Source organism: Solanum lycopersicum, chromosome 3 (assembly GCF_036512215.1).
Source record: "Solanum lycopersicum chromosome 3, SLM_r2.1".
NCBI classification, from domain to species: domain Eukaryota; kingdom Viridiplantae; phylum Streptophyta; class Magnoliopsida; order Solanales; family Solanaceae; genus Solanum; species Solanum lycopersicum.
Window position 1 is genome coordinate 31,403,348 of NC_090802.1, and position 17,155 is coordinate 31,420,502.

General features: G+C 33.4%; 1 protein-coding gene and 1 long non-coding RNA gene across 2 annotated transcripts; both read right to left on the minus strand.

Moving 5' to 3' along the window:
* Positions 1-245: 245 nt before the first annotated feature.
* Positions 246-4,403, minus strand: LOC101266607 (stearoyl-[acyl-carrier-protein] 9-desaturase, chloroplastic). The gene is made up of 3 exons (XM_004234769.5): positions 4,043-4,403; positions 2,197-2,701; positions 246-1,026 (listed from the first exon to the last, which is right to left on the minus strand). The coding sequence occupies exons 1-3, from the start codon at positions 4,156-4,158 to the stop codon at positions 466-468; spliced, it is 1,182 nt and encodes a 393-aa protein (XP_004234817.1). The 5' UTR covers positions 4,159-4,403; the 3' UTR covers positions 246-465.
* A 2,829-nt stretch (positions 4,404-7,232) lies between these two features.
* LOC138347215 (uncharacterized) lies at positions 7,233-8,940 on the minus strand. Its single transcript, XR_011219973.1, has 2 exons — positions 8,860-8,940; positions 7,233-7,581 (listed from the first exon to the last, which is right to left on the minus strand). It is a non-coding gene; the product is annotated as an uncharacterized lncRNA (long non-coding RNA).
* Positions 8,941-17,155: the final 8,215 nt, after the last annotated feature.

The following is a 17,155-nucleotide window of genomic DNA, read 5'->3' on the forward strand; positions in this document are numbered from 1 at the left end:
TATTATTTACGTAGAAATTAAATTCCACAAAGTTCCAAGCTGCAATTTCCAAACGCACCCCAAACAATGAAGAGCATTCTCGAGAAAATTAGGATGTATAATAAACAGTGACTTTACCCTTGGTGAAAAAAAGAGAGAAGAAAACAGCATAATATAGCATTAAACTTCTTATAGATAACCACTTGACATTTCATATATCAAACTTGTAACCAACATAAAGAACCTACATGTTCTAAAAGGGGAGGTAAAAATTAAAGGCTGTCATTTTCTTGATATGAGCCATAAACGATAGCAGAACAAAAACAAAATTTAAGGTATCTACAAGATTATAGTGCAGTAGTTATAACACCATAGCATCTTCCTTACAAATACTGACTTGATAGATACCATAACCTGAAATTACTTACTAGCATTCCTATGTCGATTGGTGCTCCGAAAGTAACATAATCCTACAACATATATCATTCAAAGTTTAATATCTTTACCAAATACCCAGCTGAAAGGAACAGGAGCCTTCTGCTTGGCCCTTGCTTGTGCCCTCTCCTCCAATTTTCTTATACGCGGAGCCAGACCACATACATAATCTTGTGCTTTGTGACCTTCACCAGAAAGACCAGTCAATTTTTCTATTTCCCATCTTCCCACCAGAAATTCAAGAATATCTGCATAATCCTTTGCAGTGTATACACCAAGGCGTTGAGCTACGGCAGAGAAGTGTTCGAATAGGTTGTCATCCCGGCCATCATACATCAAATGAGCTGGCATTGAGATTTTTTTCCTCATCATGTCAGCAACAGCCATCACAGTGCCATCTGGGTCAACTTCAAATAGCTTCTCCACAATCTTGGTATACGCGGTTTCGTGGCGCTTCTCATCTGCAGCAATTATACCACATACCTGTGCTAGTTTCATGTCCCCATGCTCCTTAGCATGCCGAGCTGTATTTCCATGAGAAATGAAGGTAGCCCTCTCTTGGAAGGAAGTGTAGATAAAACCCAGATACGGATTATTTTCCGTGCGAGGATCCTAAAAGTTAAGCATCAAACGCGTGTAGAAAGATCAACTTAATGATATGCCCCTTAAGTGAGAAAATCGTAGCAAAAAAGGGATGACTATATAACAATTCCATTTCAGATTTTCTGTTTACCTGATCAACAGCTAAAACCATGCTGGTTAATTAAAGAAAATGCCAACACGTTAATCATGTACATCGAAACTCTAAGTGCAATATATAGCGAACATGAAACTCAGATTAACTGAAGAAGCTATGATGAAAATAATGAGAAAAGAATACTAGCAACAAAAATAATATAATAACCGAAGCTAAGGAAACATCAGGTAATAATTAAAATTGAAGAACAAGATAATAGGAAAGAATAAGATAATACAAAACTAGATAACACTCAACTTCCTCGGTTAGATAGCAATAGTGTGCAAAATGGAGGAGACTTCAGGATGCAATCAAATTTATTCTTCAAGATCTAGCAATACACAAGTACGTAACACAAAATAAATTAATTATCTCTGCTTTAACAAGCCTTTGAGGTGTGGGGAATGGATAATAAAAGGGTGACAAAGAGACTAAAATACCCTCCTTCAGTAAGACGAGAACTAAAACTAGTATCTAAATAGAACCCACATTCAAATGCATTAAAAGAAAGTACTCTCATGAATATCAACAGATTCTTTTATTTTTTTTTTAGAATTGGTAAACAAATATCAACAGATTCAAGTCATGTAAATTTGGAATTCTAACTGGAGAGCTGAAAGCATAATGTAGCTTACCAAATGTACTATCAGAACCTTTTCTAGATAACACAACAAATTCTCTAATACATCATTAGTTTAGCCAAAATCTGAGAATTTTTGAACTGTTAGAGATGCAGCTCATCTATGTGCAGGCTCATACAAACAGAGACACAACACAGATACCACACACTCTGAAAGTTTGCTATTATATCAGCTAAATGATTAAATAACTATGTAAGAGAAGTCTGTATAAATTTTACCAATAATTTTCAAGATGATTTGAAAGCTTAACAGTAGCCTATGTGGCTCAAACTAAAAAAATGTCACGTGGGTGGCGGATCCTTCAAAAATACTGTATTTTGAAGCATCTGACACGAATGTGGCATCATTTGTGAGAGTCCGAGCAACAAAGACAGTAACCAACAGAATACAGAGAAGCAAACTCACCATCCCTGAACCAATGAGGTACTGAATTGTCTTTTCAATTTGCCTCATATCAACTCTTCCAGAAAGATATAAATATTTGTTGAGAAGGTCACCATGCCTATTTTCCTCAGCAGTCCATGCCCTCGTCCAAATAGCCCAAGGAGTTAGGCTGGCACCAGTTTCATCGCGAACGCTATCTAGGGTGTTAATCATTGTCTGGTAAGTTGGAAGAGCCTCCTCTGTGATCATATCTCCAACTAATACAACAAAGTAGTCATCAGGAATTTCCTTGCACCTCTCCCGCAGCTCCTTAACTTGGTCTTCAAATCCTTCTGAGGCAGGATCAGGAAGAAAGTCACTGGCCTGCCAACACTTCTCGACAGGCTTTAGGTGCACCAAAATATTATTCTCAGCCCAACCTTGCAGGGAATCAAAGATTTCACGCTTCTCTGGCGGCATGGAATGAGTAACTTGAACATGCACCTCTCGTGGAGGACTAAATGGCTTCTTAACATTTCCACCTTCCCTACAATTAGCACAGGCAGAATTAGAATTACTATTATGCACTTTCGAAAAGATGAGCTACAATTGAAAATTCACAGTCTAAGTCTAGTTAAAGGCAAATGATTATTTGGTCAACAGAAGAAAAACACTAGTCAGGAACAAAGTAATGGATGAAGTCATCAGTTCTCCCTTGTATTTTTTTTTTGGATAAAACAATTCTCCCTTGCGATGTCACTCACCTTTTTACTATTGTTTTTCAAGTAGTTATTTTCCCAAAAGCAGATCCGGAGGTGTGATCAAACATTTGTACACGAAGAAGTACACCACAAATATCTGTCTAACCTTATTGAGTACATTGACAGAACAAGATCTAATTCTGACAGTCAATCAGTTCAATGATAATCTTCTTAGCAATGTATACGCTATCAATTTAAGTCACTCAGCAGGGGAAAAGCTAAATGACCCCTAATGATAAAAGATGATAGAAAACAATCAGTAAAGGAATTTCTAGCCAGGGGCAAATGTATTGCAGAAGTTGAGAGTTCATGCGAACCTAAAAGCTTTAAGCTCAGATTTGTATGTTACTAAACTCCCCCAGTATAGATAATAGATTTTGAACCTAGTAAATCAAATGATTCTTTTATGACGTTGTGCACATCGACTATTCGTAGGGAAAAGACCAACATTGTTATTTGCCTCTATTAGGTCTTGTACCTCATAGTTCTCCTCCCACTTTGTTGACAAACAGGTTGTAATAGAATTTCACACTCGAACCCATAAGTTCAAATGCTGAATCTACGACTGTTTAATGTAAAGATCACATACATAACTCATACATATATGCCAATGCACTAATAAAATGAGCATCAGATTTCAGTCTCTTTTTCTTTAAATTATTAGTGGCAGTGGTATCTAGGCTAGCTTTTAAAAAGGCCCCAGCAATCCACAGGGAAGCCTGTTATAGCCCACAAAGATTCGTGCAAATGAGCTCATTCTAAGTGGGATTCCATCTTGGAATCTCAGGCCGTTATTCCTATGCCACAACTACTCAGCTCCTCACTCACATTACCCTGTTATATCAAAACATGCACAAGGAGAAGAGAAATTCTAGAATAGTAACATATCAAAACAATGCACCCCAACCTACCCTGAGGGGAAGATAAATAGATATACAAGTAGAAAAATTATGTATCATCAGGAAACAGCGACCAACATATAAATAAATAAATATACGAAAGATCAGAGGTACGCCATGCATTAGCATCAACTACCGCCAATCCGATTTAGAAACAGAAATATAATCACGATTAAAACAACATCCAATAATTTGACAAATAGAAAGAGGAAATGAAATGAAACTCACACAGAAGGAGGACGAAGTGTTGAAGCCATTAAAACTCTATGAGATCTGAGTGGTGAACACGGACGCCTAGTCGTTTGAATTGACTGAAACGTCGGAGGATTGAAATTGAGAGCCATTTTTCCGATGGTTTTTCAGGGTACCTCGTTTGCTCCGCCTAAAGACACCAGAGAGAGAAGTGAAAAAGCTTCGAGACAGATGCACCAAATTAAAAGGAAAATCGTGCAGAAGAGGACAAGGGTAAGTGAAAATGACAAAAAAAAACAATATACGTTGTCGCAAAGTCATCCGAGTGTCTCATTCTTAATCAAAGCTTTTGATTTAAATTTTGACATAAAAATAATGTTATTGAAAGCATCATTCCAAAATATATTTTATTATAGAGCAATTTAAATTTAACTATAACTTCAATGTGAATATTAAAAGCGAAAAAAATAAAAAAAGTTACAAAAAAGCATTAGCACTTAATAATGGCCTTCACATTTGTAGTAAAATTACATCAAACACCACTGGGTGACTGTATGTGTTGGATGGTCAAATAAACGGTGCCTTACCCTTTTATTAAATTTTGCTTCCGTTTTCCGCTCTATTTGATTTGATGGGTGACATTATTTTCTCCGCCCAACTATGCATCTATTTTAGAGTTTTAGCTAAACCTATACCTTCAACTTAAATTTATCTTTCTGAATCATAACCAATAAAAACATTCTACAAATATATAAAACTTAACAATTTCTATCCATCTATTAGAATTTATCAAAAAATTAGTGAATTTCACACAAAAACATATGCAATTGATATTGTCTCGTTAATTTTTTTTTCTATATTTTCATTACCAATGGAAAAAAGCTCCCCAAAAAAAGAAACTTAAAATTGATTGGGATCATTGATTGTGATTAAAAAAAATGTTAGGACGGTGTGAATCTACGAAAAAACATGATATACTCTTCTCCTTTACCAATGAAATAGAGTTGGAGCTTAATTTCACATCATCTTCACCTTATGCAAAGTCAAAATATCGTTACATAAATAATTGTTCAGAAAAAACTGATAGTTAATGTGATCAAGATCTCTAATGCTTGAGTTTCATCCTCAATTATTAAAAGCAAAAATATCAAAAAAGCAGTCCAACTACAACGTCAAGAGTTAAAATCGTAGTCCAAAAACATATCAAGTTCCTCATTTTCTCAAAGTTTATCCCGTTGAAATCATGCATCATTTCAGCTATGTTGGTAAGGAGGATTTATAACATGAGTATTATGGGTCTATGACTCATGTGAGGACGTGGATATACTCTAACATCCTGCAGGTATTCCACTTTGGACCCACTAGTACAGAAAAAATATTGATCTAAGAAATGTTCTTCAACCCTATCTAGTGCATGTGTACATCTCAAAAAATTATAAATTAAGACGCTAATTATTTTTTTTTATGCATATAGACTCTACTAGATGAGTCCTAGTTGGTCATGTGTATTAAGGTTCATTACCAAGTAGGAAGTGTGTTGGAAATGATGAGGGTCGTTAGGGCCCTCTAGCACTAAGTCAAGTTCGAAACTTTCTTACTCATAAAGTTATTCAGAAAGCATGCAAGGTTCAATTTCAAATGACTATATCTCTCATAATATAATAGTAAGGTGGCCCATTATCTTTCCGATTAATGGACTAAGAATATTTTTTTCAATGCTTCTAAATTTGCATCAATTGAAGTTTGGAGTAAACCATAATGACCATTTTCCCGTAGACACTTCCAAAAATGAGATTTGAGTAGCAGTTTCCACGAATTATAAACTACTGGTCGTAAAAGCATTTATGAACAATAGTTTCACGTTGTAAAATAGGATCAGAGGTTCAAAATTTGCACATAACTCTGCGGATCTATGAAAGTTTTACGGGCCGTAAAAGGGTCTGCACATTATATATATTATCTGTATATCAGCAATATATCAAATTTTCATATATCATAAAAACGTTGTTTTGAATTTCTTTTCTCACTTTTTATCCTTTGTTTGACCTCCACAACCTTCAATTCTCTCTTCAACCTTAATAAGTCTTGCTTTATATTTTTCATGATATTATAACATAAATCCTAGAATTTCTCCAAGATTTTAAGGCCAAATCCTCTTCCAATCTCTAATGAGTATCAAGGAATTCAACGATAAGGTTCAAGACTTGATTTTTGAGCAAGTCCATCAAGAATTCTTTTTTCTAAATCAAGGTAAGCATATTTTCATAATTTTTTTAGTTATTCTAACATATAATAATGTATCCTAAGAAAGAATAAGTCATCAAAATATACAATTTTCGAGAAATGAATCCAGAAATTTTCAAAAATGATTTCTCGGCTCTTCTTCATCAAGTCAGAGTTCTTCTTCAAAATTCATCGAGCATTAAGGTGTGTAAGACTATCATATTGAGGGATTAAGTTTTTTCTCATGCCCTACATCTATAATTTCACTTAGTAAGATCAAAGCTAGGATTTTTACCCAAAATTCATGATCTTTGAATTCCTCTATTGTGAATGTGCTTATTGTTGATTCTATTGTTCAAAATCTTTATACTCTACATTGTTAAGGATCATTGTTAGATTTAGAGTTCATTCTATTCTACAACATGATCCATACATAGTTAAACTTATTTAAAAATTATGCCATATTAATTTCGTATGCATTGTTTTCATGGGTAGAATATATTTCAAGTTTTAAAGAAGTGTTACAAGAAATAGTCGAAGAAAGTATTATTTGCTTCAAGTTCATTATTCTAGAAGAGTTTCAAGAAAGTATATTTTGCTTAGAAAAGTTTTAAGAAATTATATTTTTACATCAAGGTGCATATTTTCATAAAGAAAGTATAGATAGTTTTCTCAAAAAAAAAATCTTTAACTTCAATAAAGCATATCTTGATTTTGAGAAAGTAAATCATGTAGCGACCCTTTCCAAGAGATACTACAACTTGACAAGAAACCTAATTTAATACTTGAAACATTTAAAAGAGATTAACGAAGGGCATACTGATTTTAATCTAGTAGAGGGATTAGGTTCCTAACGTATAATTTAGTTAAGGATGTACATCGTGCCTATTTAACCCTTTATTTGAGGTTAAAATTGATATGGCACGGAATTTTAACTTATGACGAAAAACCCTCCAAAAATCTGTTAAGCAAATAACCAACGAGCTTTTCATGCAATATTATTCTCACACTTAATGATGAAATAACATGAATATTACCAACTTTTGAGTACCGAAATTAGCTGGTTCATGCTTCACACAAGCTTTCAAAACATATAGTAAATTAGTATATTACAAGACTTAGATTTACACACCCCAAAAAGATAAAAACGTATAACCATACTTATATTACAACCCATGGTGACATGACCAAATCAACCCTTAAAATTTCATGTCAATGTACAACAAGTAGATAATGTACAAGTCCCAAGGTTTATACAAAATATATATGTCTATATGCAAGTGTGATCTTCCTTAAGGCTTTCAAAATCTCCATCTTCAATGGCCAACTTCAAGTGTCCTCTCAAACATTCCCTATGATAAAAACAACTATCGCTAAGTAAATAGCTTACTGGTGTAAAACTATAGATCCGGAGCACTCAGATTCACCATGTTATCATTCTCAAGTCAAGGACATCACAATTTAAACAGAATCAGTAAATCGAGTAAACAATATACAAAGAGTATCAAGTTAGATTTTAAAGATCCAAATGACAATAACACTCATAGCACCATTTTCCAAGAGGTTCAATAACAAGACTCGCCCACTATATACATCATGTCGTCACACCAAGCACGAACAGGTATCAAGAAGTGCCGACACTCTGTATCAAGAAGGGTCAAAGCCCAATAATCAAGAGAACCAAGAACCATATTAAAAATGAATTTGTAGTTCGTACTTAAAATGGACAACTACCATACTTAAGACGAACTACAAATCCAGAGCCAAGACAACAAATGATTCGAATCAAGAGGAATTTCAATAGTGACAAAGTCATAGCTACAAGAAGGACAAGGTCCCTATAAAAGTGTCAAGTGATCAAATAATTCGTACAAGTGGGCGAGTTACACAAGAGTCTTTAACGTGTTAAATGACAACACGACAATGCAAAGTGACAAGAGGTACCAAGATAAGCTTTCAGATATACCAGCAGGTAAAAATAGTACAAGTACAAGTTTATACACAACCTCAGTTCTTTAGACAAGAAACAATCTAACACCACTTCAAGAGTTCAAACCGTAGAGCAATTAACGTATAAAGGTCCTCAACTTGTTCACGAGTATATACAACCTTAAAATTATAATTAAATAACTTCTTTAATTCCTAGTATCTCAATAATTTCAAAGTTAAATAGGGTATCATCACAAGTATGCTTAGCCTTTACAAATACGACTATGCTCTCAGAAAAGTGATTCTGGACAGCCTAATATCTCATGTCGCAACTACGATTTGAAAAGAAAACGACAAAACTGGACTTTATAAACTTCATGAAAGATATAAATACATCTCTTAAGCTTGAAAATAATCAAGAATCACCGCAAAATACACTTTGTACAAAAAGATCTCAAAACACTAACAATTGAACATACAGGATTTCTAATTCCAAGAATATGGACTAAACATGTCCTAAGTTGTGTCCAATATTTCAAATTCATAACAACAAAATTAGAGTTTTACATAAGCATAAGAGTCATAGGTATAAAAATTATCTTTCCAAATAATATCTATTCACTGTAAAATAAGTTCTACACTACGATATATGCATAAAACACCAAACACTACCTAGCTCAAAAACATATCTCGTCACTTACCAAAAGGAAGTGTGTATCTTGAAATCCAGCCAAAAGGAAAAAGATTTTCTTCAAATTTTGTGAGTAATATGGTTAGAGGAGGTTATAAAGGTTCTTAGAGTGAAAGGACACAAATTCTCTTATAGAGGAGGTGCGAAATTATATATTATAGAAGTGGTGTCTATCACTTACCTACTAAATATAGACAAAAGTCAAAGTTGGTTGCCCAAAAGAATACATATATACAATATGTATATACTTCACCTTCCTTTCAAGTTATAAATAATTCCAGTATAATATTACGTAAATAACCCAATACAATCCCTTAAATTACGATCACAATTATGTTAAGCAAGTTTGCAATATCACAAAATTTTAAGTTCTCAAAATGTGAATAAAACATATTGTAGTAATTAAGCAACAATAAATCAACATGCGACTCTTGGTCAATATTTACGGGGGGTTACATTTCATAAAAGTAGAACCTTTTAAAGAAAAATCTATACATTTATACACATCATTATCAGTTTTCCCCTAAAGTGGGATATTTTCACTAAATAGGACATTTTACCATTGTTGAGCATTATACATTATTTTGAGAGTGGTATTAGACATCAAGTTGGGTAAGGATTCAAATAATCTAAACCCATAACTACGTTGTCAGCGTAGGATATGATTGTGTTTTTGATTTGAGCTACTCCTCAAAAGCCCTTGACAAGGGTTTAGATATTAGATCCATTACTTCAATTCATCCTTTCCCCCGAAATGGTATAGGATGACTGTGACAACTTGGGCAAGACGTTGTACCATCAAAGTCCCAAAGTGATGGTTGCCGGTTAGATAAATTCCCCAATAAAAGTAATGTTTATATTATTTTAGTATGTTCTATTATTGCATATATTTACTTTTAAAGTCTCGTTGATACATAATATGAATGTTTTAATTTTCAATTGAACTTGTTTAGTCTATAGTTAGAGTTACTCATTTCAGCTTAGTATGTTGAGTTTTAAATAGTTGTTGCACTAACTTATTTTACATATTGTATATTCTATGTATTAACATAATTTGACTTTGTATCGTGTTATGATGCAAATTTAGGTGCTCATAACAACAGAAACATCATTAGGATCACTTTTATACAACTTTGGTGAGACCACATTTCTTTCAAAGGGCTCCAATTTATCTTTAAATATTGGTAGTTGGTATATATTATTAGCAGAGTATTCAGGTAGCTGAGGATCTTGTCCTAATAACATATCTTTAGTATGTTAGAGACTTCATAGATTATTCCGTCCAGTTATAACTTTCAACATTGTTTTATCGATGCACACGTACGCGCATACACGTAGGTACGCGCACACATACACATATATTATATCTAGATTTTGAGATCTTCAAATAAAGTATTTGAGTTTGTTTCTAAAATTATTGTGTGGTCATATTTTAAAGGCTTAAGTCATCTACGACCCTTAAATTTATCCACATATTTCACTTAGACACTTCAACAACGACATATACCTATTGAACACCTCTACTAGCTCAAATTAAGTCCATTTGAATTTTTTTCTACAATCAGCTAAAAATATAAAATGAGTGTAACCTACTCTCCATGACGTGGAAAATTGTAAAATTAACAATGTACATGTTGCAATTTGACTTGAAACAATAATTAGATTATGACTTAATAAAACTATTTAAAAGTTTTTGTGCACCCACTGTCACTCTTCAACCTTATTTATTCAAAGTGTGTCATATATCCACCATTGTTGTCACCGCTACCGGTTTTCTTCAAATCCAAATAATTTTTTTCATATATGTTTTTCTTTAACCATCGGCTCTTTAACCTTTTTCAGATATGTTGAAATAGAAAATCAATCCTTCTTCAATTTCTTCACTTATATTCTTCTTTTTTGTTTGAGGTTTGGGAAAACATTGAAGGAAATTCAACAATTAATGATGGAATTGAGTTGTTTCAGTGAAAAAATTCCAATTCTATAAAAGGATTGTAAAACTGTTTGTTTGAAATTGAGTCCTTCTTCATTTTCTTAATAGTTATCGATTACCCCTCTTCTCGTCTAGGAAATTCAATGGATAATGGTGGAATTGAGTTATTTCAATGAATAAATGTTTCCTTTATAAAATTGAAAATTTGAAATTATTTTGTTTTTAGATGAACCCACATTCATTTTCTCCCTTTTTATTTTGATTTTATATTTTTGTTTAAAGAATTTATTTACATTGATTTTCTTGCATTTCCAAAAATGTAGTGTACTTTCCAAATGAATATGGTAGTGGTGAGGGAGAGGGAGAGATGGTTGAAGAATCTACAAAAAGAAGGATGGATGGTGATGATAGTGGCGATGGCAGTGACAACGAAAATGGTGAAGGCGTTGGAAGGAGTTATGAAGGAAGAGGAAGAAATAAAACGAAAAAGGTGTTTAAGAAATAAATAATTATACTTCTCGCGCTAGATATATGTGTTATACACTTTCCATGCCATGTCAACGAAAATTGTTTAATATGTATTCATTTTGAATAATGTAACTTTTTAATAGGTACATGGTTATACTTGAGGTGTCAATACGAAATATGCGAACAATATTAGGTGGCGCTATAATAATAAGCCAGTTCAAGAATTTTCTTGGGAACAACAATGGTTATGAGTGTCGGTCATGACTAGGGTATACGACCAGGGCGTAAAAGACTTGGCATCTGAGCCCAGAGTTCAAGTGTCATAGGGAGTCAATGAAATCCTGTGAAAAGATTCTTAGAGCAAACACTTGAGTTTTAAACTGAGTTTTTGAGAAAATTAAGATGAATTTTGAGGAAGTAACTATGACAATGAGAAGAGTCGTATAAAAGAGTTCCATATTGTTTTCTAGACTCTTTAGTCGAGTAGTTCATCCCCATAAATTTTGCATGATCTCGATCAACTGATTATCTTTGAAATAAGCAATATATTTAAGTTCTTCTTGAGTATTGAGTTTCTAATCATTTTGGGATTATATTCCTAATAATGGGGATACTACATGTTACCCATGAAGGTCCATGAGTAATTACTGCCTATAATTCCTGATGAACCCTATGAGTCGAGTAGTCTTGAGATGACATGTATCATTGTTTCCTTAATTTGATTAGTTCATAACCATAATTTCACATGAATCCTCTGAGTAAAGAATTCTTGAGATGAGTATTATCATTGACTCCTTGAGTTCCGGAGTTGTTGAGTTCTAAGTATTGAGATATAAGCATGGTTATTGAAAACCTTGGATTGAATCGTTCACGTCTATAATTTAGCATGAACCCTATTTTAAGAAGTCTTTTTATAAATTATTATAAAAAACTTGTTTTAACGACTTGAGCACCTAGTTGAAGAACATTAGAGTTGAGTTCATTTTCTTTATAATGATATATGAAAACTAAGTATTCCCAAGAGTAAATGTTTTTACATTTAGGACGAGAGAAACTATGATTTTTAAAACATGATTAGTATGACAATCGAGTATGACATCAATGTTTAAGAAATATGATATCTAGTTATGTCATCAATATTTAAGAAATATGGTATCTAGTATGTCAGCAATGTTCAAGCAATATGATATATGAATGTACCATCACTGTTTATGCAGTGTGACTTCCCAATACATCAATGATCATATCATAATATGAATTTTTATTTATTTTTAGGAAGTGTTTATAAGTATGAATTAACTAGAGTATAAGGGAATTAAGTAATCCCAAATATATTACTTTTTACATTTAATAAAAGAGAAACTTTAATTTTTAAATGAGTTATGAGTTCATGCACACCTATATTAGTAAAGGAATCATACTTTTTAGATGATTTCTTATTGCTTTTAAGCATAGATTAGTGGATCCACTTAGTTGAGTACTTTTGTACTCTGACAAAGTATTAGACAATTCTTGCAGTGTGGGCGAGACATTGTATCATCATGTAGCTTATAGTGATGGCTGTCGGTTAGAGAATCTCCCAATAGAGTTAAAGCGTATTTTTATATATCACTTATTATGTTGAGTTCATAGATGAAAAAGTATATTGTAAAGTTTTAAATGTACTCCTTTGTTTATTTGCATTCAATTTGAGTACATTGTCATCTATTCTAGTCTTTTCTTTCAGTTATTGTTTTTCAGTTATATTACATGCTCGTACATTCAATGTGTTGATGTCATTCGACCTTCATCTTTTAATGATGTAGACATAAGTTATTAGGATCATCATCAAGTGTCTGTTGAGATCACTTCATCCGCTCATATGCTTATGAGTAAGACCTCATTGCTTTCGGGGTACTCCACTTTTACGAGTTGCTAGTGCTAGTTCTTTTGAGGAGTTGTGGGTCTTGTCCATACACTCATCCTTTTATAGTAGAGGCTTCATAGATAAACAATTTTGGAGGGTCTTTCAGTTTCAAAAGTTTTATTAAAACCTATTTTCATACTTATTATATTCAACAAAGTTTTGAGATTCAGTGAATCGTTTTAAATGTTTCTTTAAAGTTGATGCTTATGTATGCTTGCATTAGTATTTTGCTTGAAATCAACCAGGATTAATGTTTTCTTTGGGACCGACAATGGTTCTTGAGTGCCGAATACGTCCAGGGTGTAGGCTCGGAATGTGACAACATATGCAATCATGTTTCACAGTAAACTCAGTCCCATGAACTTATGATATACCGTTAATGAATAGTGAAATCACCCTACGATGTACGTAGTCTCAATCCAATAACTTGAATTATTCGTGCTTCTGATCTTCTTGCTCTAAGCCCTTCTGGTGATTCTCTTTTGGAGAGGTCTTGATAGTATTTGAAAGCTGGTTTAGATATGTAGGTAGACGACTATTATGGTAAAGTTATAGTAAAATTATTCTATATATAGGTTTTAGTGTGGAGGAAAACCAAAATGAGGCATGATTATATGTAGTAGCTAGATGAAAATATTTGATATATTTTGTGAAGCAATTCATGAATTTTAGTTGGTATAGATATAAGAAGGTGAAATATTTGTAGAAGAATTGGTTACCTAGAAGTCCATGGAGTTGTTATAGTAATAGGTTAGAATAAGTTGTTAATATAAATATGGATAAAACACTAATGTTTTTTGTAACAAGAACTAGTATGTTCGGGAAAATAGTCCTTATAGAGATGGAGAACATGAGTGTTGTAGGTCAAACTAGTATGATCATCTCGTGTGCAACACATTGTGACTTCGAGTTAGGCTTTAGCATGATACGAAAATGCAATTAGTGTAGTACCCCGAAAATATAATGACCTAAGCTAGAGCTTCATATGATGTATAATGACTTAAAAAATATGAAAATGATTTTATTAGACCTAATATAATGTAACTAACCTAATGTGAAAGTGTTAGTACATAATTGTCAAGAAAGGAGCATGACATCTGGAAACTTGTAAATTGGACTAATGTGGTCTTAGGTTTTGTATTAAGGTTTTTAAATGTCTTATGAGGAAGAAATCTTGTAAAAATGTTTAAATATGTAAAATTATATTTTTAGGGTCCAAACGTACGGGTATGACTCCCCAAGAACTACCCTAGGGGTCCTTGGAGAGGACCTAAACGTGGACCCAGAAGCTGTTAAAAATAACACCTCCTACAAAGCCCAATCTACGACCAGTAGACTGTTCTATGGACAATAAGTCTTGGTCGTAGATAGGGAGTTATATCTAGGGATCATAAATTTCAAAGGCGAGTCTCTGGTAGAAATGATGAGCTTGCAGTACGAGGCTGTAACTCCACCTACGGTCCGTAGGTGGGTGGTCGTCGTTGCTGCCTGGTGTAAGTCAATTTTGAAATTTATTAAGGGTATTAGGTTTAGTAAGTTATTTAATTAGGGGTTAATGATGGTGGTTATTTGAACTAATTACTTTCTAAAACCACCTATAAGACCCTAACCCCAAGACTTTAAGTTATCTCAACTCAAATAAAAAAACTCAATTTTCCTCTCAAAACACTCTTAAAGAACTCCATTTAAGAAGAAGACCAAGGTTCAAATAGGGAACCAAGAAAATTAATTTTCTCCATCAATTCTCAAATAATTGATTAAGGTATGAAAGCTCTTCACTCTTAGGATCTTTTCCCCAGGAGGATCTCTTAAAATTGAGTTTCAAAGTTCCCCAAATTCTAGGTTTTCACACAATTTCGCGGCTTTCTTTCTAATTTTTTTAGATTTATCTAAATTGAATGTTTATGATTATATCTGAAGGTTTATGGATGAATTTGAGTAATGTTTATGGTTTTTGAACAAATCCCCACAAGACCCATGAATCTACCTTCTTTCCTAACTTTAAACCCTAATATGTTTTGATTGATAAATGAAGGATGAAAATCTTGTATGTTTACATGAAATTAAATATTGTATTATTATGTTAGCCTGTATAATGAATGAATGACATTAAGTTAGGTTGAATCTTGGAGAAAGCTTTGAAGGCTATGAATGAAGGTTTTCAGTTTGTTTATAGCTTAATGTTAACTTGTTGATCCATTTATGGTGGAGGTATTTACTTGATCTATAGTCTTATATTGAATTGTTGATCCACTTATGGTGGAGGTGCTTACTTGAATTATGAATTGTGGTGTTGAGTCTTGTTCCTCTTCCCTACAACCCTAATTATGAAAAAAATTGCTATGATATGATATGAACATGAATGTTATGTTGTGATATGATATGAACATGAATGTTATGCTATGATATGATATGAACATGATATGATATGAACACGATTGTTATGATATGATGCGAACATGAATGTTGTGAGATGATTATGGGTGTATTATTATGATGAATAAGAGGCAATTCTCATAAGCACTATATGACTACGATATAAAAGATAGATTCTCACGTTATGTTGGTTTTATGATGTCACGACCCGAAATGGGTGTGATGGCACTCGTCTTATCCCACCAAGACAAGTCAGCCTAAAACCCAATATCTAACAAAGTGCGGAAGTAAATGACAATCCAACAACAATTTCTATAAAAGAAAACCAAATCATATTAATTCAATCCCCAAAACCAGGTTGTCACGTGCACAAGCCTCTAATGTAAAAATTAGAATTGGAACAAAATAGAAGTATAAATGAAGTTGTCTTTCAAGTAAAAACAAAGTCATAAACTGGAGTAGGAAAGTTCGCTGAGATGACAAGCAGCTACTTCACAATCCTCCACAAGATACCTCGGAAACGAAGAGAATGGAAGGTATCACAAAAATTCCGGCTCGTAACCTACAAAAATTTGTAGAAGCAAGGGATGAGTACCAAACCACGTGGTACCCAATAAGCAAACCTCTAAACACAAGTTAAGTGAACAAAATACGGGTACTCCTTACACCCTATCTAAACCTCCACGCTACAGCCTAACAGTTTACCAAACACACCATTCAATAACCACACTCTATCAGTTTACACATTCTCAATAACAACTCAATATTCAACAATCACAAACTTCACAGAGAAACAATCACAAGATCAGCAAAACACATGTTCAAGTTCATCAATAATAAAATGTGCAATGCCATGAGATGCAATGTCAAATATCGTGATGCATGTCTTTCTTAATGATACACACCCGCTGTCTCTCAGTCCGGGACCCATGGGGGACATATCTGTCCATGCATCTGTCGCGGCGCACGACACGACCCTCGATAAATAGTAACCTTCGCGGCGTGCGATACGTCCCTCGAAATATAATATCCATCGCGGCGCGCGATACGACCCTCGAAAATAGTACATCATCCTCTTACCACAACCATGTCTCAGATACAATGCAAATGACATGCTCAAATGAAAAGGGGGAGATAACCATTTGATAACAAAGCACAATTTACAACAATATATACAACACCAACAAATAAACAATAAGTCTCCAAATTATTCTCAGCATCACACAAGGAAATACACGAATTTCGTACGCTTAACAAAAGTTTAGAAATCCACTTGCCTTAGCCAATCGAATAATTACTCTTGGACTTGAGCCTTCCCTTTCTGTTGAGCTTCCGAACCAATGGAATCTATTCAAGTGTATATTCACGATAAAGTTTCAGAACTAACAATACCCACACTTTTATGTGTTTAACCTTGACCTAAAAATACACCCCAAATTTATAATCAAGTTTGTAATTCTTGATATAAAAAAAATGTAAATTTTTATATTTCCAAATTTGAAGCCTAAGGTTTAGTCTTAATCTCCAAATAACATAAAGTTAATTAAGTGACATAAACATATTAAATATAAATCACAGAAACCTTAAAATTAATCCCTCAAAATTCCCTATACGTATAACTGT

Excerpts from the sequence above, each read along its gene's own strand:
- LOC101266607 (XM_004234769.5), bottom strand. The coding sequence starts at position 4,158 with ATGGCTCTCAATTTCAATCCTCCGACGTTTCAGTCAATTCAAACGACT. Across the intron at positions 2,702-4,042 it reads ACACTTCGTCCTCCTTCTGT|GGAAGGTGGAAATGTTAAGA; the intron begins GTGAGTTTCATT and ends TGCTAATTGTAG. Across the intron at positions 1,027-2,196 it reads ACCTCATTGGTTCAGGGATG|GATCCTCGCACGGAAAATAA; the intron begins GTGAGTTTGCTT and ends CTTAACTTTTAG.